The sequence below is a fragment of the Octopus sinensis genome, linkage group LG30, assembly GCF_006345805.1.
Source record: "Octopus sinensis linkage group LG30, ASM634580v1, whole genome shotgun sequence".
In the NCBI taxonomy this organism is placed as follows: domain Eukaryota; kingdom Metazoa; phylum Mollusca; class Cephalopoda; order Octopoda; family Octopodidae; genus Octopus; species Octopus sinensis.
In genome coordinates, this window is record NC_043026.1 from 11,710,300 (window position 1) to 11,735,608 (window position 25,309).

General features: G+C 37.9%; 2 protein-coding genes across 4 annotated transcripts in view; one reads left to right on the plus strand and one right to left on the minus strand.

Annotated features, from left to right (window-relative positions):
- Window positions 1–864: 864 nt before the first annotated feature.
- The window catches only part of LOC115226423 (zinc finger protein 845-like), a 28,107-nt gene continuing 3,662 nt past the window's right edge, over window positions 865–25,309 (plus strand). The window contains exons 1-4 of the mRNA XM_029797421.2: window positions 865–1,114; window positions 2,558–3,615; window positions 18,458–18,504; window positions 18,757–19,292. Of these exons, the coding sequence (XP_029653281.2) occupies window positions 2,946–3,615; window positions 18,458–18,504; window positions 18,757–19,292 (1,253 nt within the window). The 5' untranslated portion in view covers window positions 865–1,114; window positions 2,558–2,945. The remainder of the gene's footprint in view (window positions 1,115–2,557; window positions 3,616–18,457; window positions 18,505–18,756; window positions 19,293–25,309) is intronic.
- LOC115226427 (protein krueppel-like) lies at window positions 9,351–13,816 on the minus strand. 3 transcript variants are annotated; one of them, XR_005004406.1, is made up of 2 exons: window positions 13,246–13,809; window positions 9,351–9,924 (listed from the first exon to the last, which is right to left on the minus strand). XR_005004406.1 is itself a non-coding variant. In XM_036515469.1 (2 exons), the coding sequence occupies exons 1-2, from the start codon at window positions 13,764–13,766 to the stop codon at window positions 9,863–9,865; spliced, it is 417 nt and encodes a 138-aa protein (XP_036371362.1). In that variant the 5' UTR covers window positions 13,767–13,813; the 3' UTR covers window positions 9,353–9,862. The 3 variants fall into 3 exon arrangements, 2 of the variants coding, with proteins under 2 accessions (XP_036371362.1, XP_036371361.1); XM_036515469.1 differs by having other exon boundaries at window positions 9,353–9,954; window positions 13,442–13,813; XM_036515468.1 differs by lacking the exon at window positions 9,351–9,924 and having other exon boundaries at window positions 13,131–13,275; window positions 13,442–13,816.

Genomic DNA, 25,309 nt, shown 5'->3' on the forward strand with positions numbered 1-25,309 from the left:
AGTTTTCCTATTCACAATCAAATTATTGGAGCTAAGGCGTTATTTTCCACTGACATTACGTAATCTGTTTATGACAAATTGCAAAATTTGGAGATAATCTCAACCAATTCACCTGAGAACTTGTAATCTCATTGTGAAATATACTTTTAAGTGTGTAGAATTGTTGAAAAATGTGGCGATCCTTCAGTTTAACTCAATAAAACAACCTTTCTCCCACCCCTAACCCTAAATATAAAAAAAAAACCACTTTCTTGAAATGTATCCAGTACCTATACCGAAATTACGCCTATTTACTTAATTAAAAAAAAAATTTTACTTTGTTCGAAAAATATTTAATTTTCTTTGATATGTATTCAGCCTTGATATACAAACATACGCGGTAGTCATTGTAGGATCGGCTAATTACGGCTAGCTAGCGCGAGTGCGCGCACCGGGTCCATAGTTTGTTAGTAGTACCTTATATTGGGGTACTTAAAACAGAATTCTGCTGATTAACTGACCGAAGGATCGCCTATTATGCGTAACTTCGGTATAAGTACCGAATACATTTCAAGAAAGTGTTTTTTTTTATATATGGGGGGGTTAGGATTAAATTTCTTTATTATCCATAAGGATTAACACAGATGGGGACAATACAATGATGGGGGTTAGGATTAGGGAACTCAGACAGATTATGGGGTACCACATTGTAGTTTGCCTGGTGGCAAAATATTTATGACGTCGTTCCAATATTACCTTTAATTCAAATATCAGTGAGTGGGTGGGGGGCCGGTGCGCATTGATGCCGTCGAGAGGTAGGCCCGAAACGGCGCGCATTCTCTCCTGATGACCCCCATACACTTGCTAGCTTCCGGTATACGGAGCTTTTAACTGGTAGCACTTGCGTGTGTGCAAGTTGTTTGCGAGACATACGCATGCGCACTGAAATGTATTCCCGTTAATTGATCGCTTCAAAGTTTTTCATTGTTTAATGAATTCCTTTTAATCAAGCACCTTTCACAGTTATTAAACAATTCTCGTCCACCACAAACACTTATAATACCTTTTATCAACAATTCTACTCACTTAAAGTATATTTCACAACTACCACACACAGAGTTATAACAACATTTCTGTAAGTATAATTAAACAATGAAAATATTTCGTCTTTTAATATTGTAGTCATTTGTGTTTGACGAATTGATTCTTTGTGTCTGTCCTACATTTTATACATGAAATTTGCCTACTTTCTGCGTGATTTGGCTGCTATTTCTGGCTACGAAGCCTATTTTGTTGCCTGTCCATCGTTGCAACGTTAGTTTGTTGTATACTCTTTTACTCTTTTACTTGTTTCAGTCATCTGACTGTGGACATGCTGGAGCACTGCCTTTAATCGAGCAACTCGACCCCGGGACTTATTCTTTTGTAAGCCCAGTACTTATTCTATCGGTCTCTTTTGCCGAACCACTAAGTAATGGCGACATAAACACACCAGCATCGGTTTTCAAGCGATGCTAGGGGAACAGACACATACACGCATATATATATATATATATATATATATATATATATATATACATATATATATATATACGACGGGCTTCTTTCAGTTTCCGTCTACCAAATCCACTCACAAGGCTTTGGTCAGCCCGAGGCTATAGTAGAAGACACTTGCCCAAGGTGCCACGCAGTAGGACTGAACCCGGAACCATGTGGTTGGTAAACCAGCTACTTACCACACAGCCACTCCTGCGCCTGGTTTAGTTTGAGAAATATTTTGTATTACACTAGACTCGGTCTATTATAATTTGGTTTCAAATTTTCTGACAATGCCAGCAATTTAGCTGGTGAATAAGTCGATTACATCGATTCCTGTGCTTGGCGATCTTTCCTTTTAACTCGAAATAATGTAAACACTGAATCGGTATTTCCGTGACCACATGTTGTCTTATCAATTGTCAATTGGGAAGACAAAGCCAATGGGTTGTGCGTGCGTGCTTGTTGCTCTGTGTGTTATTTCTACAAATGCTGGTGCCATGACAAAAGCACCGCGTGCTGGTGCCGCATAAAGAGCACTTGTAATGGTGCCACATAAAGGGCACTTTTGCTGGCACTTAGTACACTCTATAAGGTGACTGGCATAAGGAAGGACATCAAACCATAGAAACCATGCCATAAGAGGCAAATTAAAACAAATCGTTCAACAATTGTCAATGTGTTCTATGGTGGTGATGACGATGTTTTTGGAGAGAATGCTTTGAATCATGTTTGTCCAGTCAAAGCTGACCTGGGGCTGAATAACCATGTCCAATTATAATTTTGGAGAGAGAGAGTGTTATCGTCTACTATTTTATAGTTTAATACATTTTAGCACAATGTGAAGGTGTAGCTCTTGTTTACAAATGTATATGCTTCTGTTATGTAAATTTTAGTAAATTAAAATGTTCAGTCGTTAAAGTAAATATTTCTTTCTGCAATTAATCTCTATAGAAATGGTATAAGTTTTCCGCTATTAAATCTCTGCTTTTCAAGTAGCCTCCATATTTTAAACTGATTTTTTTTTTTTTCATTATTTCAGAATAACAGATGACATTGGCATAACAGAAGAGGCACCTTCAAACCATTCTATCTTTTAAAGACTGAATGTAAATGCTATATGGAAGAGACAGCTAGCATTATTTCTATGAATTCATTGTAAAATTCCAATGACATTTTGCTCTGAACTGAGATTATTAGCAAAATTTCTGTGTCATAATCTGGAGTGTATACAAAGTGAGTTTGTGTGCTAATAAAACTTGGATAAATTTTCAGAAGTTTTTAGATAAAAGGAAAATTGGACAGAAATACAGCAGCTGAAAAAATAGCAAAGATTAAAGAATAGGAACAAAAAATATATAGAAATATAGACATATTATTATTTCAGAAATAAATATTGCAAAAACTAGAGGAATTTTTCTGTTGGAGACATGCCTAAAGACAGAGGAAAGCCATCATGTGAATTTAATATCTGTGAAAAGTCATTCTCTGAAAATGGTAACCTAACAAAACGTAAGTGCAATAATACAAGGAAGAAGCAATTTTGCTGCAATATCTGTGGGAAATCATTCTCTTTACGTAGTAGTTTAACATTTCACCAACGAGTTCATACGGAAGAGAAGCCATATGGATGTGATATCTGTGGGAAATCATTCTCTGTACGTGGCAACTTAACATCTCACCGTCGAGTTCATACGGGAGAAAAGCCATATAGATGTGATATCTGTGGGAAATCCTTCTCTCAGAATGGAAACCTAACTTCACACAAACGTACTCATACAGGAGAGAAACCATATCACTGTGGTGCTTGTGGTAAATCGTTCTCTGGAGGGAGTGCTTTATATTTCCACAAGCGAATTCATACAGGAGAGAATCCGTATTGCTGTGATATCTTTGGTAAATCATTCTCTGTACATACCAACTTAATATCTCACCGCCGTGTTCATACAGGAGAAAAGCCGTATCAATGTAACATCTGTGGCAAGTCGTTCTGTCAGAATGCAAGCCTAACTACACACAAACGTATTCATACAGGTGAGACACCAAATCACTGTGGTATTCGTGGTAAATCATTCTCTCAAGGTAATGATTTAACTAAACATAAGCGAATTCATACAGGACAGAAGCCGTATCACTGTGATATCTGTGGTAAATCATTCTCTGCAAGTGGTGTGTTAAAATCTCACCAACGTACTCATACAGGAGAGAAGCCGTATCACTGTGGTATTTGTGGTAAATCATTCTCTCAAAGTGGTACTTTCATATCTCACAAGCGAATTCATACAGGAGAGAAGCCATATCCCTGTAATATCTGTGGTAAATCATTCTCTACGAATGGAGGCCTAACTGCACATAAACGTATTCATACAGGAGAGAGACCATTTCATTGTGACATTTGTGGTAAATCTTTCATCAGAAATAATTCTTTAACATCTCACCAACGTATTCATACAGGAGAGAAGCCATATCAGTGTGATATCTGTAGTAAATCATTCTCTGCAAGGGGTGTGTTAACATCTCACCAACGTACTCATGCAGAAGAGAAGCCATATCACTGTGATATTTGTGGTAAATCATTCTCTAAAAGCGATGCTCTGAAGTCTCACAAGCGAATTCATACAGGGGAGAAACCATATTGCTGTAATATCTGTGGTAAATCATTCGCTCAAGGTTTTGACTTAACTAAACACAAACGAACTCATACAGGAGAGAAGCCGTATCACTGTGATGTCTGCGGTAAATCATTCTCTTTGTCATCAAGCCTAACTACACACAAACGTATTCATACAGGAGAGAAACCATATAAGTGTGGCACCTGTGGTAAATCTTTCGCCCGAAATTATACGTTAACTTCTCACAAACGGATTCATACGAGAGACAAGCCATATCAGTGTGATATATGCGGTAAATCATTCTTTAAAAGTAATGCTTTAAAAGTACATAAATCTATTCATACAGGAGAGAAGCCATATAACTGTGATATCTGTGGTAAATCATTCTGTCAAAAGGTTGATTTAAATAAACATAGGCGTATTCACACAGGTGAGAAGCCATACAGTTGTGATATCTGTGGTAAATCATTTCCTCAAAATATTCACTTAACTAAACACAAGCGTATTCATACAGGAGAGAAGCCATATCAGTGTAATATCTGTGGTAAATCATTCTCTGAAAGCAGTACTTTGAATTCTCACAAACGTATTCATACAGGAGAGAAGCCATACCAGTGTGATATCTGCAATAAATATTTTTCGCACAATAACAATTTGACTATTCACAAACGTATTCATACAGGAGAGAAACCATTTCAGTGTGATATTTGTAAAAAGTCATTCTCTGACAGAACTAGATTAAGAACACACAAGTATATTCACACAGAAAAGAAGCCATACCAGTGTGATATTTGTGGGAAGTCATTCTCTCAAAGTAGTAATTTGATGTCACACAGGCGTAGTCACACAGGGGAGAAGCCATATCGGTGTAATATCTGCGGTAAATCATTCTCTGTAAGTTCTAGCTTAACAGTTCATAAACGTATTCATACAGGAGAGAAACCCTATCAGTGCGATATCTGCAGTAAATCATTCGCTGTAAGTTCTGGCTTAACAATACACAAGCGTACTCATACAGGAAAGAAGCCATATAAGTGTGATATTTGTAAGAAGTCATTCTCTGACAGTAGTAGTTTAAGAGCACACAAGCGTAGTCACACTGGTGAGAAGCCATATCAGTGTGATATCTGTGGTAAATCATTCGCTAGAAGTAGGAACTTAACAAAACATAAACGTACTCATACAGGGGAGAAGCCTTATAAATGTGATATTTGTAGCAGATCATTTTCTCAACTTAGTAATTTAAGATTACACAAATGTCCTCATACAGGATAGAAGCCACATCACTGATATTTGTGGTAAATCATTCTCTCAAAGTCATGGCTTAACTGGACACAGATGTATCTAGATGAAAGTGTAACTGTATCAACAAACATTTGAGTTCCTGCTGAAATGAGGTGGGCTTAGCTTTGTGAACTTTACCCATGACAACAACCAAGCCACCCATCATTGGCTCTCTTTCTGAGGTTGTCTTTTACAGCTGTTTGAACTTTTAATGATGCCAACCTTTTTTATTTTCTGCTTGAAGGAATATGGTTTAGTGTCAAATTTCTTTCTTTCTATTTTAAATTTAAAAACAAACACCGTCTTCATCATCATCATCATCTTCGTTTAGTGTCCGCTTTCCATGCTAGCATGGGTTGGACGGTTCAACTGGGGTCTGTGAAGCCAAAAAGCTTCATCAGGCCCAGTCAGATCTGGCAGAGTTTCTACAGCTGGATGCCCTTCCTAATGCCAACCACTCCGTGAGTGTAGTGGGTGCTTTTTACGTGCCACCCGCACATGTGCCAGACAGAGCTGGCAAACGGCCACGAACGGATGGTGCTTTTTATGTGCCACCGGCACGGGGCCAGGCAAGGCTGGCAACGGACACGAACGGATGGTGCTTTTTACGTGCCACCGGAACGAGGCCAGTTGGGGCGGTGCTGGCAACGGTCGCGAAACGGATGGATCTCTTACATGCCACCGGCATTGGTAACATATCTGCAATTTCCATTGATCAATTTCTATAATTAAATGTATGTACATTGGAAAAGAAATATAACAGTGTGTGATAAGAGCCTTCCCACACTCTATGTTTTATATTAACTCAACTTACCTCTGTTGAGATGACTTACCTCTGTAATAGTTTTAATAAAAGCAATTTCCTCCAGATTTTGAATTTGTTTTGAGTGTGTTGAAACCAATATTGTTATATTTGGGAAGAATCAATTGGTAAAGTCTATAAACCAGGCATGTGTTAACAGTAATTACTCAGGGTCGACAGTAGGTGATGCTAATGTTGTAAAACAAAGAAAAATAAGGCGTGCAACCATGTTGGAGGCAGATTTAATTCTACCTATATAGTATGTAAGGAAAACAATGTTGGAGGAATGTACATAGCATATGTATGGCTTTAATGCTGCAATTGAAAGGTAGGGGCAAATTATGGCCACCTGATCTACAAAAAAATTAACTATTTTGTATTTTATGCATAGTAATCAGAGTAACCCTCTTGATTTTATTGAATTTGGTGCATGTTTTGCCATAAAAGGAAACTATTATTATCGATCTATTTTCTCCAGGGTAGACACTGCCTACCCAGGCGGCACATCCCTGCCATAAACACATTCACCTCTTTCTTGTTTCAGTCATTTGACTGTGAAAATGCTTAAACACCAACTTAGGTTTTAGTCGAACAAATTGACCCCCAGGATTTATTCTTTGTAAGCCTTGTAATTGTTTTATTAGTCTGTTTTGCTGAACCACTAAGTTACGGAGATGTAAGCATACCACCGCTTGTCAGGCAATGGTGGTAGGGATAAACATATGTATATATATATACACGTGATATCAGTGCCAGTGGCACATAAGAGAACCATCCGAATGTGGCCATAGCCAGTGCCGGTGGCACGTGAGAGAACCATCCGAACGTGGCCGTAGCCAGCACCAGATCGACTGGCCTCCGTGCCGGTGGCACATAACAAACACCATCCGATTGTGGCCGTTGCAAGCCTCGTCCAGTCTCCGTGCCAGTGGCACGTAAAAACCACCATCCATGCGTGGCTGTTCGCCAGCCCTGTCAGGCACGTAAAAAGTACCAACTACACTCACGGAGTGGTTGGCATTAGGAAGGGCATCCAGCTGTAGAAATACTGCCAGATCTGACTGGCCTGGTGCAGCCTTCGGGCTTCCCAGACCCCAGTTGAACCGTCCAACCCATGCTAGCATGGAAAGCGGGCGTTAAACGATGATGATGACATACATGCGCACACATATATATATATATCAATTAAAAAAAAAACACCTATCAATTCAATAATGAAAAATTAATTTACACAATCTAGAAAATTGCATATTATAGAAAGATTAAATATAAGAAAAACATATAACGATGATTAAGTAAAGTGCAAAATAATAAATAAAACGTAAATGCATGGGTGACTGCTGGTCTTCCATAAACAACCTTGCTTGGACTTGTACCTGAGAGGGTAACTTTCTAGGTGCAATCATTCGGTCAGTCATGACCGAAGGGGGTCTCAGCATCTATGGCTTACTACTACAATGAGAACGTGTACACACTTACTCAAGAAGAAATTAACTCTCTCAACCTCGTATGCTTTTCCATTTACTAATTGTACATATCAACCCATTGTGGTTTTGACTACATACTAAGTTACGATGAATAAATTTTTGTTTACAATTTCGATCAATGTTCTTCTGTCATCTTACTCATCTGCAACATCAACACCCGTTGCAATCGCTAACTGCCGACTCCAACAATCACCACAAATTACCGTTACAATTGGTAATCACTGACTCCACCTAACAATACCTATTTCTTTATTACCCACAAGGGCCTAAACACAGAGGGGACAAACAAGGACAGACATAGGTATTAAGTCGATTATATCGACTCCAGTGCGTAACTGGTACTTAATTTATCGACCCCGAAAGGATGAAAGGCAAAGTCGACCTCGGCGGAATTTGAACTCAGAACGTAACGGCAGACGAAATACGGCTACGCATTTCACCCGGCGCGCTAACGTTTCTGCCAGCTCGCCGCGTTAAGATGGCAAAATATATCTGACATCGTTTCAATAGCACTGAGAGGAAAAGGGGCTCAAATGGGGGTCAGCTTCTATCGCACTGCCATACAACAGACGCATGCGCACTAAGATTGCTTCCGTTTATTTCTTCACTTCCCAATTTTTGCCTCCTTAATGAATTCCTTTTAATCAAGCACCATGCACAGTAATTAAGCATTTATCGTCCACTGCACACGCTTTTATAATACATTTTTCAGCAATTCTATTCACAACTACCATACACACACACGCAGTTATAACAACACTGTCCTTTATAAAACATCTCCATAAGTATTCAACAATGAAAATATTTCATCTTTAGTCATTTGTTGGCATTCTTTCGATATAACTCGACAAAACCAAAACCTTTCACTTCGGGTGTTTCCGTGGGTTGTGGAGTATAGATATAACGAAATTATGCCAGCAAGGCGATCCTTCGAAACGTTTCACTTCGGGTGTTTCCGTGGGTTGTGGAGTATAGATATAAAGAAATTATGCCAGCAATGTCTCGTTTTAAACTTGAAGAAAAAGAAGCCTCGCCTATTTGTTCTTACCAGGGTAAGTGTCTTCTAGTATAGCCACGGTCCAGCTGAAGCCTTGTAAGTGGATTTGAATGACGGAAACTGTAAGAAGCCCGTTGTATATAGATATATAGTTTTTTAAGGTCTACCCCTAAATTTGGTAATGAAACCTACAGTAACACCTGGACTGAACGCCACTGCATCGTACCAAACACCTTCTACTTTCCATCTTGGGTAAGAATCCAATACTGCAATGGTTTAGGGTTTCCAGGGCCCACAGCTTTTCAATATCTCGACACAAAACCAGAAAGATTTATTAAGCGTAGGGTTGGATGTGCTCTAACGATGTATTCAACTTTTTATCTGAGATACTAAACGAACCCACAGCCCAGAGAAACACAAAGAAGAGCAGCTTGGTTCATCTAATTGCTTCATCAGAAGCAAATTGACACAGAGGAATAAGAAGCAAGCTGAAATAAACAAGCAAACAAAGATCAAAGACCTTGGATGCAATTAATAAACGAGAAGCAATCAAACATACATATTTAGGTACATATAAAAACCAAGTCAGCAAGTTTCAGTGTTGAATACATATTTATTTAACCACGTCACCTCCACACGATTTCACAATCTTCTTCATGGAGTATATATTTTCAGAATGCAAGAAATTGTGTCTTCCTAAAAACCCAGTTACTCTAGAAGATGTTCACCTGGATTTCTCCACCATCTGCTCTCATGATGCTGCACTGCCTCACACGTTTCTCCTCTTTTAGATTTCAGCTTTAATATCAACGGGCCTCTCGTGTCTGCTACATTCTGCTACACACACAACTATATTTATCTGCACATCACTGTTTCCACTCCTCACAATTGTCTAATCTAGTGGTTCCTAAAGTGGGAATATTTATGGTTATACAAATTATTTTCTACACAGAATTCTAACAAATACCTGTGCCCAGCAAAACTATGTGTGTCCCAGGTAAGTGCTTACGAAAAGGGTTGGCATCATTAACAATACCTCAAAAAGGAACCCTGATGATTATGAATGTTACCAAGGGTTCATCATTTACTGACAATGCCCACAAGGAGAAAGGCTTTTAAAATGTCCCTTACTGTGTGCTGCAAAGACATTTCATAAATAATACAGTCAAATTCTTGTATGGATACATACGTGTGCAGTTAAGGAACGTTTCTCAGAGAATGATTTACCACAGACATCACAGTGATATGGTTTCTCTCCTGTATGAACACGTTTGTGAGATGTTAAACTATCACTTCGAGAAAATGATTTACCACAGACATCACATTGATATGGTTTCTCTCCTGTGTGAATACGTTTGTGTACAATTAAGTTACTTCCGTCAGAGAATGATTTACCACAGATATCACAGCAAAATGGCTTCTCACCTGTATGAATACGTTTGTGAGAAGTTAATTGACAGCTTTGAAAGAATGATTTACCACAGATATCACAGTGATATGGTGTCTCCCCTGTATGAATACGTTTGTGAGAAGTCAATCGACAATTTTGAGAGAATGATTTACCACAGATATCACAGCAAAATGGCCACTCTCCTGTATGAATACGTTTGTGAGATGTTAATTGACAGTTTTGAGAGAATGATTTACCACAGATATCACAGTGAAATGGTTTCTCTCCAGTGTGAATACGTCTGTGTCTATTGAAGCGACTGTTTGTAGGGAATGATTTACCACAGATATCACAAGGAAATGGCTTATCTCCTGTGTGATTACGTTTGTGATTCATTAAGGCACTTCTATCAGAGTATGATTTCCCACAGACATCACACTCATATGGCTTCTCACCTGTATGAATACGTATGTGTCTAGTTAAGTGATTGCTTAGAGAGAATGATTTACCACAGATATCACAGTGATACGGCTTTTCTCCTGTATGACTTCGTTTGTGTCCAACTAAACTACTGCTTACAGAGAAAGATTCACCACAGATATCACAGTGAAATGGTTTTTCCCCTGTGTGAATGCGTTTGTGCGTAGTTAGGTTACTGTTTTCAGAGAATGATTTACCACAGACATCACAATAAAATAGCTTCTCTCCTGTATGAATATGTCTGTGGCTAGTTAGGTAATTGCTGCTAGAGAATGATTTGCCACAGGTATCACAGTGAAATAGTTTCTCTCTTGTATAAAAACATCGGTGTTTAGCTAAGCAACTGCTTTGAGAGAATGATTCACCACAGATATTACAGTGATATGGTGTCTGCCCTGTATGAACACGTCTGTGTACAATTAAGGCACTTCCGTTAGAGAATGATTTACCACAGATATCACAGTGAACTTGCTTCTCTCCTGTATGAATACGCTTGTGAGTAGTTAACACACTATTTTGAGAGAATGATTTCCCACAGACATCACACTGGAACGGTTTTTCTCCTGTGTGAGTACGCTTGTGTCTATCTAAGGCAGCACTTCTAGTGGTTGACTTACCACAGATATCACAACGATACAATGGTTTTCGCATATTTTTCAGCATTTCTTTGAAGAATCAAAATAGATCCAATCCTTGGCCTTTCTCACCACATTAAAGTTTTACCCCTATATTTATCCTTCTTTTTATAGTTTATTCCTTACAAAAATTTTCAATGCAAACTTCACTGATATCTAAAGATGCTACAAATTTAGAAAGTCATCAAAGAGTAACGAGAATGCAAAGCATCAGCTAATGAAATAGAAAAATGTTGCTATTAATCTCAGTTCAGAGCAAACATTTCATAGAATTTCTAACAAAGATTTATAGAAATAGGCTTCGATGCGTTCTGTGTAAACTTTTCCGCAAGACTTTAAAAGATGAAAAATGTTGAAGATGTATTATTATAAAAGAAAATTTCTTTGATGCCAATGTCATCTGTAAATCTGAAATAATAAAGAAACAGAATTAGATAGAGAGGAAAGATCAAAAGAGAAATGTTACAATATTTCTTTATTAATTAACAGATGACATCATATAACATTGGGTGAAATGGAAAAATTTGTAAACTACAACTACTCTTTAACATTGTGTAACATTACTCATGCACGCACATATATACATATCTATATCTATCTACCTATATAAATTTATATGTGATGAGTTCAGGTTAGGCAGGGAATAATATTTTGATTTTTGGGGGCTTCATTTTTGAGAACTCCCTGAAAAGATGTGGTTAGGGTCACAGAACAATGATATAAACATTTTTGCAATTTCAATTCTGGTAACTCCCCAAACAGAAAGAATCCCGCATTTCTGTAGTTATGCCCTAAATTTACTGACAAAATATACATTATTAAACGATTAAAGGACTCAAAAGAAAATTACACAAATCGGGTGTCGAAAGGGGAAATATCGTTTACCAAAAGGAAACCCGTTGTGAGGGAGGTCTTCCTGCTTGTCTTCAGGAATACTTAAAAAGCTGACAAATGTCTGTAGATACAGACTAACCTCCTATGGTTCAGTTTCTTGTCTTAGATATCACAGACCTCCGTTAACAAGTGTGCAACAAATGCTATGTAGATATATTTTTTGACTTACCATTAGAATACTTGTTGTTCACCAGGATCCTTTCTTGAAATCCAGTTTGTTTTTCCCACCATGGATAGTAGAAATGCGCACAATATTTGCTACAACAGGCATACAAACAATTCGTGCTTTCGATCTAAGGTCCAAATGAAATATGAAGAAGGGCGAGCAAAGTTCCTCGATTGAAAGCTTTTTCCCCCCTTTCCTGTAAAATAGGGATCAACCAACTAAAGCTGTGATCAAGAGAAATATTAAATCACAAATCATGTAAGTCGCTTCGTGTTATTCATAGAGATCAACGTTCACCTGAACACGAGGTATTACTACATCTGATATAATTAGATTCGTCTTAATTAGAAGCACGTGTAGAAGCTGTTGATAATTATTCCCGCGTTTGAACGACACCGGTGTCATATATTAAAAGTCCCCAATATAACACGAAGAGACGTTAAAATTATATTAATTCACACCTTTAATTGCATCTCACCCAAGGTAAATGATAAAAACCTCATCCAGCTAAATAGTAATTACGTCTCAACAAGAGTGTCTTCGCATGGTCACTGAACCTGCTAAAAATAGCAGCCAAATATTTCTGACATAATTACATCTTAGCATTAGAATGCATATATAATCGTATGTTTGTTCATTAAACGGACATATGATTAGAAACACAGCAGGTGGTGTTCCCAACCATTTATCAGGGGTCGCCAAACTTTTTCGACCATCGACCCTCAACCATAGCGAAGATCTAAACGGAGTCTTTCCCGGCTTTGAAATTTCTTTTTGTTTTTTTTCTCCGGAATCCCATGTTTTTAGGCCATGGAAATTTCGATTCTGGAAAAGATTTTTTCAACAATCCCAACATCAAAATTTCAGTCCCATATCCCTTTCCTTCGTTTTTTTACTTTATCCTGAAATAAAGGGGGAAGGGTTCTCCTCTGTATGGATCTGCTTGTGAGATGTTAAAGTATCATTTCGAGAGAATGATTTACCACAGATATCACAGTGAAATGGTTTCTCTCCTGTGTAATACGTCTGTGTTTAGTTAAATGACTGTTTGTAGGGAATGATTTACCACAGATATCACACGAAATGGTTTATCTCCTGTGTGATTACGTTCGTGACTAATTAAGGCACTTCTATCAGAGAATGATTTCCCACAGACATCACACTCATATGGTTTGTCACCTGTATGAATACGTATGTGTTTAGTTAAGTGATTGCTTTGAGAGAATGATTTACCACAGATATCACAGTGAAATGGCTTCTCCTCTGTATGGATACGCTTGTGAGATGTTAAAGTATCATTTCGAGAGAATGATTTACCACAAATATCACAGCGAAATGGCTTCTCTCCTGTATGAACACGTATGTGTTTAGTTAAGTCATAGCTTTGAGAGAATGATTTACCACAGATATTACAGTGATATGGTTTCTCTCCTGTGTGAATACGTTTGTGAGTAGTTAACACACTCTTTTGAGAGTGCCAGCTACGCCAAACTTCGTTAACCATTCAGCTATGGTCGTTCTCTTTCAACTGGAAATTAACCTTTGATCAACCCTAAATTATTAGACATTTTGGTCGTGGCCATCCCGCTTTGTTGTAAATCCAATACTGCATTGTTCAGTTTCACTTCAAAACAAAATTCGGCTGCTATTTCTAACAGCTCGGAGGAAGATATCTCTTGACCGAAGTTGTACAAGGTCTGTGTTTGCTCCTTGTTTTCAGTTTCTCCAAAGACCCAACTGAACTCACGTCTTTAACTTCAGCTGAACAGTTCCCAGTCCCAAGACTGCCCTGGTCGTGCAGACCTGATCAAAGGAGTTTATTTTTAACCAGACGTAAAGTAACCCTTTACTTCATAGAAACGTTTTGGCAATCTTTCGTTTCTAGTAGACCTTTCCGTCGATTTCCGTAAAAAAACTTTAATTTTTTTACATATGGGCTTGAGGGAACTTTTGAAGTAATGAGAGCGAAAGAGACTAAGAAAAAGCGATCATGTTTAACACAGGGGGGTGACATGGGGGGGGGAGGGCACAAAGGGTGATATGGTTTTGGGACAGTGGTTGAAGTAGTTAACACCTCTTTTGAGAGTGCCAGCTACGCCAAACTTTCGTTAACCATTCAGCTATGGTCGTTTCTCTTTCAACTGGAAATTAACCTTTGATCAACCCTAAATTATTAGACATTTTGGTCGTGGCCATCCCGCTTTGTTGTAAATAATCCAATACTGCATTGTTCAGTTTCACTTCAAAACAAATTCGGCTGCTATTTCTAACAGCTCGGAGGAAGATATCTCTTGACCGAAGTTGTACAGGTCTGTGTTTTGCTCCTTGTTTTCAGTTTCTCCAAAGACCACTGAACTCACGTCTTTAACTTCAGCTGAACAGTTCCCAGTCCCAGACTGCCCTGGTCGTGCAGACCTGATCAAAGGAGTTTATTTTAACCAGACGTAAAGTAACCCTTTACTTCCTAGAAAACGTTTTGGCAATCTTTCGTTTCTAGTGACCTTTCCGTCGATTTCCGTAAAAACTTTAATTTTTTACATATGGGCTTGAGGGAACTTTTGAAGTAATGAGAGCGAAAGAGACTAAGAAAAAGCGATGGTATGACGAGGGAAGTTCTTTTGAAGTTACCGTGCATGGGAAGCATTGATGTACATGTGTGTGTGTATGTGTGTTTGATGGGGTGTGGGAGACAGAAAGTATCGACCCCGAAAGGATGAAAGACAAAGTCGACCTCGGCGGAATTTGAACTCAGAACGTAACGGTAGACGAAATACGGCTACGCATTTCGCCCGGCGCGCTAATGCTTCTGCCAGCTCGCAGCGTTAAGATAGCAAAATATATCTGACGTCGTTTCAATAGCACTGAGAGGAAAAGGGGCTCAAATAGGGGTCAGCTTCTATCGCACTGCCATACAACATACGCATGCGCACTAAGATTGCTTCCGTTTATTTCTTCACTTCCCAATTTTTGCCTCCTTAATGAATTCCTTTTAATCAAGCACCATGCACAGTAATTAAGCATTTCTCGTCCACTGCACACGCTTTTATAATACATTTTTCAGCAATTCTATTCACAACTACCATACACACACACACGCAGTTATAACAACACTGTCCTTTATAAAACATTTCCGTAAGTATTCAACAATGAAAATATTTCATCTTTAGTCATTTGTTGGCATTCTTTCGATATAACTCGACAAAACCAAAACCTTTCACTTCGGGTGTTTCCGTGGGTTGTGGAGTTTAGATATAACGAAATTATGCCAGCAATGTCTCGTTTTAAACTTGAAGAAAAAAAAAAGCCACGCATATTTGGTTCTTATCTGTTTCATGGGTGGATGTAAATTCCGCAAATTTCCAAGCAGAAAACAGGATCGGACTGTCATTTGCTTCCACGGAAATATCCGAAGTGAAGTGCTTTGATTTTGTCGAGTTATATCGAAGGAATGCCCATTTGTTTTTGACGAATCGATTCTTTGTGTCTGTCGTACCCTTTATACATGAAACTTGGCTGATTTGAGCGTGATTTGGCTGCTGTTTCTGGCTACGAAACCTATTTTGTTGACCGTCAATCGTTGCCGCGTTTTTTTGTTTTTGATTTAGTTTGAGAAATATTTTGTATTACACTTCAGTCACCCTATTTTAATTTGGTTTCGACCCGAGCAAAAAAAAAATAATAAAATAGTGCAAAAGGTATATAACAATATATAGTAAACGAATATTTAAAAAAATCCGCACTGGCGAACGGGGGTCGGAGGGGAGGACTTGGAAAATTCACATCGAGAATGTTCCGAGTCCTCTCACCACTTCACCGTCTGTCGTCGAAATTTTTTTCATCATATTCGTTTAATACACTTTGTTTTACACCAAGTAGACTAATTTTGGGGTTTTTTTCTTCAATTTTTGTGACAGGGGGTTGGTGGGGTGCGGACTCGAATAATTTACACGATCCAGTGACTCTGGTCGAACACTGGAGTTTAAAGGTCAACGTCTGAATTTTCCGAGTCCTCTCCCCCGCCCCACCCCCGTTCGCAAGCTCGCATTGTTTGTCTGTTTGTTTTTTTTTTTGTTTTTTTCATATTCGGGCGATCCTTCGGTATAGGTACCGTACGTACCGGAAGTGGCTTTCTTTACATTTCTGAAGATAACAGAAACCCTTTTCTCCTACCCCTAACCCTAACACAAACCCTAACCCCCCATATATATATAAAAAATGTCATGAAATGTATCCAGTACTTCCGGTACCTATACCGAAGTTACGCCCATATTCGTTTACTACCTGTTGTGTTACACCTATTACACTATTTCTTTTCTCATTTTCGTGACCAGGTGGGGTTACTGGATCGTGTGAATTATCTGAGTCTCGCACCCCACCCCCAGCACAATTTTTTTCTTTTGAAATAAGTGCACTAGGTGTAAAATAAACATCTAATAACCAAATATGAAGCAAAAAAAGAAAAATTCGCCGACGGACGGAGAAGTGGTGAGAGGACTCGGAACATCCCCGATGTGAATTTTCCAAGTCAAACCGTTCAACAGTTACCAGCATGGAAAATGTGTTCTATCATGGTGATGATGACATTTTTGGATAGAGTGTCTTCAATCATGTTTGTCCAGTCAAAGCTGACCTGGGGCTGAATAACCATGTCCAATTATATTTCTGGAAAGAGAAATTTATTGTTGACTGTTTTGTAGTTTAATATATATATATATATATATATATATCTATATATATATATATATAATATATGTATATATATATGTATATAATTTACAAGATAAGGCAAAAGAAAAATTCTAATGCCGAAAAAAAGACAATAATTGTCAATAAATCATTATAATTTATGTGTCTCGAAACAAACCGATAGAAATCTCTAAAAAATTTCAGCGTATTTGCCGCTGAAGAGGGGAAAATTTCTTACGAGTTAACCCCGAAATTGGACCAATACGGTAATAACAAATCTTTTTGAGATTTCAATCGGTTTGTTTCAAGACGCATAAATTATAATGGTTTATTGACAATTATTGTCTTTTTTTTCGGCATATTTGGCATTAGAATTTTTCTTTTGCCCTTATCTTGTAAATTATTTATAAATTTAACCTTTAAAGGTATTTTTTGATATGCTGGCCATTGATAAAATTTTTTTCCAGAAAAAAAAAAATTTTATCCTATTTAGTTATAATCTATATATATATATATATATATATATATATATATATATTATATATATATATATATATATATATATACATATATATAATGTTAACACAATGTAAAGGTGTAGTTTACAAATGTGTATGCTTCTGTTATGTAGATTTTAGTAAATTAAAATGTTCAGTCGTTAAAGTAAATATTTGTTCCTGCAATTAATCTCTATAGAAATGTTATCAATTTTCTACTATTAAATCTCTGATTTTCAATTAACTCTGTATTTTAATCTGATGTTTCTTCATTATTTCAGAATAACAGATGACATTGGCATAACAGAAGAGGAACCTTCAAACCATTCTATCTTTTAAAGACTGAATGTAAATGTTATATGGAAGAGACAGCTACCACTGTTTCTATGAATTCATTGTAAAATTCCAAAGACATTTTGCTCTGAACTGAGATTATCAACAAAATTTCTGCCGTAATCTGGAGTGTATACAAAGTGAGTTTGTGTGCTCTAATTAAACTTGGAGAAATTTTCATAAGAGATTGTAGATAAAGGTAACATTGAACAGAAATGCAGCAGCAGAAAAAGTTGTAAAGAATAAACAATAGAAATAGAATCAACAAGAAATATATAGAAATATAGAAATATTTTGATTTGCGAAGGGAAAAGTATTGCAAAAACGTCAAAAACTTAAAATTGATTTTTTCTTGAAGACATGCCTAAAGATGGAGGAAAACCATCGTGTGAAAAGTCATTCTCCCAGAAAGGTAACCAGTTTAAACACAAGCGTATTCATACAGGGAAGAAACAATATGGATGTGATATCTGTGGGAAATCATTCTCTCAGGATGGATACCTAACTAAACACAAACGTACTCATACAGGGGAGAAGCCATATCACTGTGATATCTGTGGCAAATCATTCTCTCAGAAAGGAAACCTAACTAAACACAAACGTACTCATACAGGAGAGAAACCATATCACTGTGATATCTGTGGTAAATCACTCTGTGAAAGTGATAAGTTAACTGAACACAAACGTATTCACACAGGAGAGAAACCATATCACTGTGATATCTGTGGCAAATCCTTCTCTCGGAATGGAAGCCTAACTACACACAGACGTACTCATACAGGAGAGAAGCCATATCACTGTGATATCTGTGGTAAATCATTCTCTGAAGGCAGTGCTCTGAATTCTCACAAGCGAATTCATACAGGGGAGAAACCATATTGCTGTAATATCTGTGGTAAATCATTCACTCAATGTTTTGACTTAACTAAACACAAACGAATTCATACAGGAGAGAAGCCGTATCACTGTGATGTCTGCGGTAAATCATTCTCTTTGACATCAACCCTAACTACACACAAACGTATTCATACAGGAGAGAAACCATATAAGTGTGGCACCTGTGGTAAATCTTTCACCCGAAATAATACGTTAACTGCTCACAAACGGATTCATACGGGAGAGAAGCCATATCAGTGTGATATCTGTAGTAAATCATTTTCTCGATATGAATGCTTCACTATACACAAGCGTCTACATACAGGAGAAAAACCATATCAGTGTAATATCTGTGGTAAAACATTCCCTTCAACTTCTCAGTTACGATCACACAAACGTATTCATACAGGAGAGAGGCCTTATCACTGTGATAAATGCGGTAAATCATTCCATAAAAGTAATGCTTTAAAAGTACATAAATCTATTCATACAGGAGAGAAGCCATATAACTGTGATATCTGTGGTAAATCATTCTGTCAAAAGGTTGATTTAAATAAACATAGGCGTATTCACACAGGTGAGAAGCCATACAGTTGTGATATCTGTGGTAAATCATTTTCTCAAAATATTCACTTAACATCTCACCAACGTATTCATACAGGAGAGAAGCCATATCAGTGTAATATCTGTGGTAAATCATTCTCTGGAAGCAGTGCTTTGAATTCTCACAAACGTATTCATACAGGAGAGAAGCCATACCAGTGTGATATCTGCAATAAATATTTTTTGCGCTCTGACTATTTGACTATTCACAAACGTATTCATACAGGAGAGAAACCATTTCAATGTGATGTCTGTAAGAAGTCATTCTCTGACAGAACTAGATTAAGAACACACAAGTATATTCATACAGGAAAGAAGCCATATAAGTGTGATATTTGTGGGAAGTCATTCTCTCAAAGTAGTAATTTGATGACACACAAGCGTAGTCACACAGGGGAGAAGCCATATCGGTGTAATATCTGCAGTAAATCATTCTCTGTAAGTTCTAGCTTAACAATACATAGACGTATTCATACAGGAGAGAAACCATATCAGTGTGATATTTGTAAGAAGTTATTCTCTGACAGTAGTAGTTTAAAAGCACACAAGTATAGTCACACTGGTGAGAAGCCATATCAGTGTGATATCTGTGGTAAATCATTCTCTGTAAGTAGTAGCTTAACAATACATAAACGTACTCATACAGGGGAGAAGCCTTATAAATGTGATATTTGTAGCAGATCATTTTCTCAACTTAGTAATTTAAGAGTACACAAATGTTCTCATACAGGATAGAAGCCACATCACTGATATTTGTGGTAAATCATTCTCTCAAAGTCATGGCTTATCTAGACACATATGTATCCAGGTGAAAGTGTAACTGTATCAATGTGGAACTTCTTTATTTCATATAATTTGCCAAAAGGGCATCACACAGATGGAAGCTTCGCGGGCTGGACACGGACATTGATGGTATGAATGATGGTGGTACAAAAATGATGATGATGGGAGAAGACGAAAAGCGCCCGCTGACTTTTGCTTCTCTAAAACAATGTTCTTTTTTCCCTTTTCCCCAAAGACACAATGAGGCATTAAACCTCTTACTTAACACAATGTTCAGAATTCTTTTTTCTTTGTTTAAAACACACAAAAAGTCACATTTTCTAGACTCGTTCAGGTTATCCGGCCGACCAGTATCCTTGCTTCATTGAAGCATGCACCCAGTTCCAGGCCGGACCACACAGGTATATATTTATAGGAGCAATGTGGAATTTCTTAACAACCAAAAAACATTTAAGTACCCACCTGAAATGAGGTGGGCTTAGCTTTGTGAACTTTACCCATGACAACAACCAAGCCACTCATCATTGGCTCTCTTTCTAAGGTTGTCTTTTACAGCTCTTTGAACTTTTAATGATGCCAACCTTTTTTATTTTCTGCTTACCACATGAAGGAATATGGTTTAGTGTCAAATTTCTTTCTTTCTATGAAAATTTAAAACAACAACACCGTCTTCTATAATTAAATGTATGTACATTGGAAAAGAAATATAACAGTGTGTGATAAGAGCCTTCCCACACTCTATGTTTTATATTAACTCAACTAAACACTGTTGAGATAACTTACCTCTGTAATAGTTTTAATAAAAGCAATTTCCTCCAGATTTTGAATTTGTTTTGAGTGTGTTGAAACCAATATTGTTATATTTGGGAAGAATCAATTGGTAAAGTCTATAAACCAGGCATGTGTTAACAGTAATTACTCAGGGTCGGCAGTAGGTGATGTTAATGTTGTAAAACAAAGAAAAATAAGGCATGCAACCATGTTGGAGGCAGATTTAATTCTACCTATATAGTATGTAAGGAAAACAATGTTGGAGGAATGTACATAGCATATGTATGGCTTTAATGCTGCAATTGAAAGGTAGGGGCAAATTATGGCCACCTGATCTACAAAAAAATTAATTATATTGACTTTTATGCATAGTAATCAGAGTAACCCTCTTGATTTTATTGAATTTGGTGCATGTTTTTCCATAAAAGGAAACTATTATTATCGATCTATTTTATTCAGGGTAGACACTGCCTACCCAGGCGGCACATCCCTGCCATAAACACATTCACCTCTTTCTTGTTTCAGTCATTTGACTGTGAAAATGCTTAAACACCAACTTAGGTTTTAGTCAAACACATCGACCCCAGGGTTTATTCTTTGTAAGCCTGGTAATTGTTTTATTAGTCTGTTTTGCTGAACCATTAAGTTACGGAGATGTAAGCATACCACCGCTTGTCAGGCAATGGTGGTAGGGATAAACATATATATATATATATACACGTGATATCAGTGCCAGTGGCACATAAGAGAACCATCCGAATGTGGCCATAGCCAGTGCCGGTGGCACGTGAGAGAACCATCCGAACGTGGCCGTAGCCAGTGTCAGATCAACTGGCCTCCGTGCCGGTGGCACGTAAAAACCATCCATGTGTGGCCGTTCGCCAACCTCGTCTGGCACCTGTGTCGGTGGCATGTAAAAAGCACCATCCAAGCGTGGCCGTTCGCCAGCCTCGTCTGGCACATGTGTCGGTGGCACGTAAAAAGTACCCACTACACTCACGGAGTGGTTGGCATTAGGAAGGGCATCCAGCTGTAGAAACACTGCCAGATCTGACTGGCCTGGTGCAGCCTTCGGGCTTCCTAGACCCCAGTTGAACCGTCCAACCCATGCTAGCATGGAAAGCGGGCGTTAAACGATGATGATGACATACATGCGCACACACACACACACACACACATATATATCAATTAGAAAAAAAAACACCTATCAATTCAATAATGAAAAATTAATTTGCACAATCTAGAAAATTGCATATTATAGAAAGATTAAATATAAGAAAAACATATAACGATGATTAAGTAAAGTGCAAAATAATAAATAAAACGTAAATGCATGGGCGACTGCTGGTCTTCCATAAACAACCTTGCTTGGACTTGTACCTGAGAGGGTAACTTTCTAGGTGCAATCATGACCGAAGGGGGTCTCAGCATCTATGGCTTACTACTACAATGAGAACGTGTACACACTTACTCAACAAGAAATTAACTCTCTTAACCTCGTATGCTTTTCCATTTACTAATTGTACAAATGAACCCATTATGGTTTTGACTACATACTAAGTTACGATGAATTAATTTTTCTTTACAATTTCGATCAATGTTCTTCTGTCATCTTACTCATCTGCAACATCAACACCCGTTGCAATCGCTAACTGCCGACTCCAACAATCACCACAAATTACCGTTACAATCTTACAATTGGTAATCATTGACTCCACCTAACAATACCAATTTCTTTATTACCCTCAAGGGGCTAAACATAGAGGGGACTGACAAACGGGTTAAGTCGATTACATCGACCCCAGTGCGAAACTGGTACTTAATTTATGCTATTGAAACGATGTAATATATATTTTGCCATCTTAAGGTGGAGAGCTGGTAGAAAGGTTAGCACATCGGGCGAAATCCTTAGCGGTATTTCGTCTGCCGTTACGTTGTGAGTTCAAATTCCGCCGAATTCGACTTTACCTTTCATCCTTTCGGGGTCGATAAATTAAGTACCAGTTACGCACTGGAGTCGATGTAATCGACTTAATACCTATGTCTGTCCTTGTTTGTCCCTTCTATGTTTAGCCCCTTGTGGGTAATAAAGAAATAGGTACTTAATTTATCGACCCCGAAAGGATGAAAGGTAATTTCGACCTCGGCGGAATTTCAACTCAGAACGTAACGGCAGACGAAATACGGCTACGCATTTCACCCGGCGTGCTAACGATTCTGCCAGCTCGCCGCCTCCCAGATGGCAAAATATATCTGACATCGTTTCAATAGCACCCCCCCCCCCATATGTAAAAAAAAACACTTTCTTGAAATGTATCCGGTACTTATACCGAAGTTACGCCACTATTAATATATGGCATAGAAAATTCCCCAAAATAAAATAGTCATAAAGCCATGGGGTACTTAAATCGGAACTCCATCGATTAACTGATTTATTATTTAACTCAGACAGATTATGGGGTACCACATTGTAGTTTGCCTGGAGGAAAAAATATTTGTGACATCTTTTCAAAAGGAATGAGAGAAAAAGAACTGAAGCAAGAGTGAGCGGCTGGAAAGCGGTAATACGACATACGCATGCGCACTGAAATGTATTCCCTTTAATTGATCGCGTCAAAGTTTTTCACTGTTTAATGAATTCTTTTTAAAGAAGCAACATTCACAGTTATTAAACATTTCTCGTCCACCACAACACACTGTTATAATACATTTCCCAACAATTCTACACACTTAAAGTATATTTCACAACTACCACACACAGAGTTATAACAACATTTCTGTAAGTATAATTAAACAATGAAAATATTTCGTCTTTTAATATTGTAGTCATTTGTTTTTGACGACTCGGTTCTTTGTGTCTGTCCTACATTTTATACATGAAATTTGCCTACTTTGTGCGTGATTTGGCTGCTATTTCTGGCTACGAAACCTATTTTGTTGACTGTCCATCGTTGCCAACATTGTTCTGTGATTTATTGGTCGAATTAATCTTCCCTGCACGCCTTCCTACATCTTAGCACCACTACTATCTATCCCACTACTATAACAGCTCAAAATATTTGAACTAATTTGTTTATCATATTTCATATGGTTGTCCATTGTGATTTCCATCAAACTATTACATTTTTTTTTTTCGTTTTTGGATTTGGTTTGCAAGATTCTTTATATGAGTTGGTGTGTTGAAGCATATTCTGTTGTGTCTGGGGAGAGTCATTTTCTTTTTGTGCCTTATAATATAACACACTCACCGGGAAAATTTCCACTTTTCTTTCTTATTTTGATCTCCTGGGGCTAAAAGCATCAGTAACACCCCACCCCCAGTGGCTAGCTACATTCAGATGGCTAGTACACTTTACGTTGTCGAGCGGTTACTGTTTATATCTCGTTCAGAGATTTATTAATGCTTTCTTATTTTTATTTTCCTAAAATTTTCGTTGCGTCTTGCAACCTTTTCAAATATTTTGACTCTGTCCGTTATTTACGATGCGTTCCTGTTTGTTTGTTTGTGTGTGTGTGTGCCTATGCATGTACGTATGTATGTATGTGTGTGAGTCCAGTTTGCTGGACATTGTTGCAGAGCTGAAAAAGAAGTAATTTCTACTCTTCTTCTCTGGAAGCCATCTACTCGCAATACCAGAGGGCGCACACTCTCCTACCCTGATGTAATCTCCAGGGATACAGGCATCCAGCAACAGGACCTCCGTAATGCCATGATGGACCGTGAAGTCTGGCGTAGCATAGTAAATTCCATTGTCTCGACCACGGTCGAACAATGATGATGATGATGCTTCATCTGAAAGGGAAGATGGGGCTAGAGAAAATGTGTCAGTCAGAGTCTGTGTTCAAAAAAAGATGGATGCGTGTTGCACGGATGCTATGTGTGAAAGGCCTTGCATGATCCCTTACCAAAAGGTTTCAGTTAAAATAACAGGGCTCGTGGGGTCGGCTACCCTCTTCTTTTCACTTCATATGTCCCTTTTTGTTCGTGTGTTCTTGTAACTCATTCAATTTCATTTTCATTGTAAATAATCCATTCGATTTCACTGTAAATAGTTCCATTTCATCCACATGACCCCCAAATCATTTTATTGTCCCCGTCTATGTAAACCCTTAGGGGTAATAAAGAAATAGCATCTGTATGTATCCTGCATATTTATGTGTTTGCCTGTCCGTGTTTGTGTATTTTCTATGTATACTCTCTTTCTTACTCTTTTACTTGTTTCAGTCATTTGACTGCGGCCATGCTGGAGCACCGCCTTTAGTCGAGCAAATCGACCCCGGGACTTATTCTTTGTAAGCCCAGTACTTATTCTATCGGTCTCTTTTGCCGAACCGCTAAGTGACGGGGGTGTAAACACACCAGCATCGGTTGTCAAGCAATGCTAGGGGGACAAACACACACACACACACACACACACACACATATATATATATATATATATATATATATATATATATATATATATATATATACACGACAGGCTTCTTTCAGTTTCCG

Excerpts from the sequence above, each read along its gene's own strand:
- LOC115226427 (XM_036515468.1), bottom strand. The coding sequence starts at position 13,766 with ATGGTTAACGAAGTTTGGCGTAGCTGGCACTCTCAAAAGAGTGTGTTA. Across the intron at positions 13,276-13,441 it reads ACACATACGTATTCATACAG|GAGAGAAACCATTTCACTGT; the intron begins GTGACAAACCAT and ends CGTATTACACAG.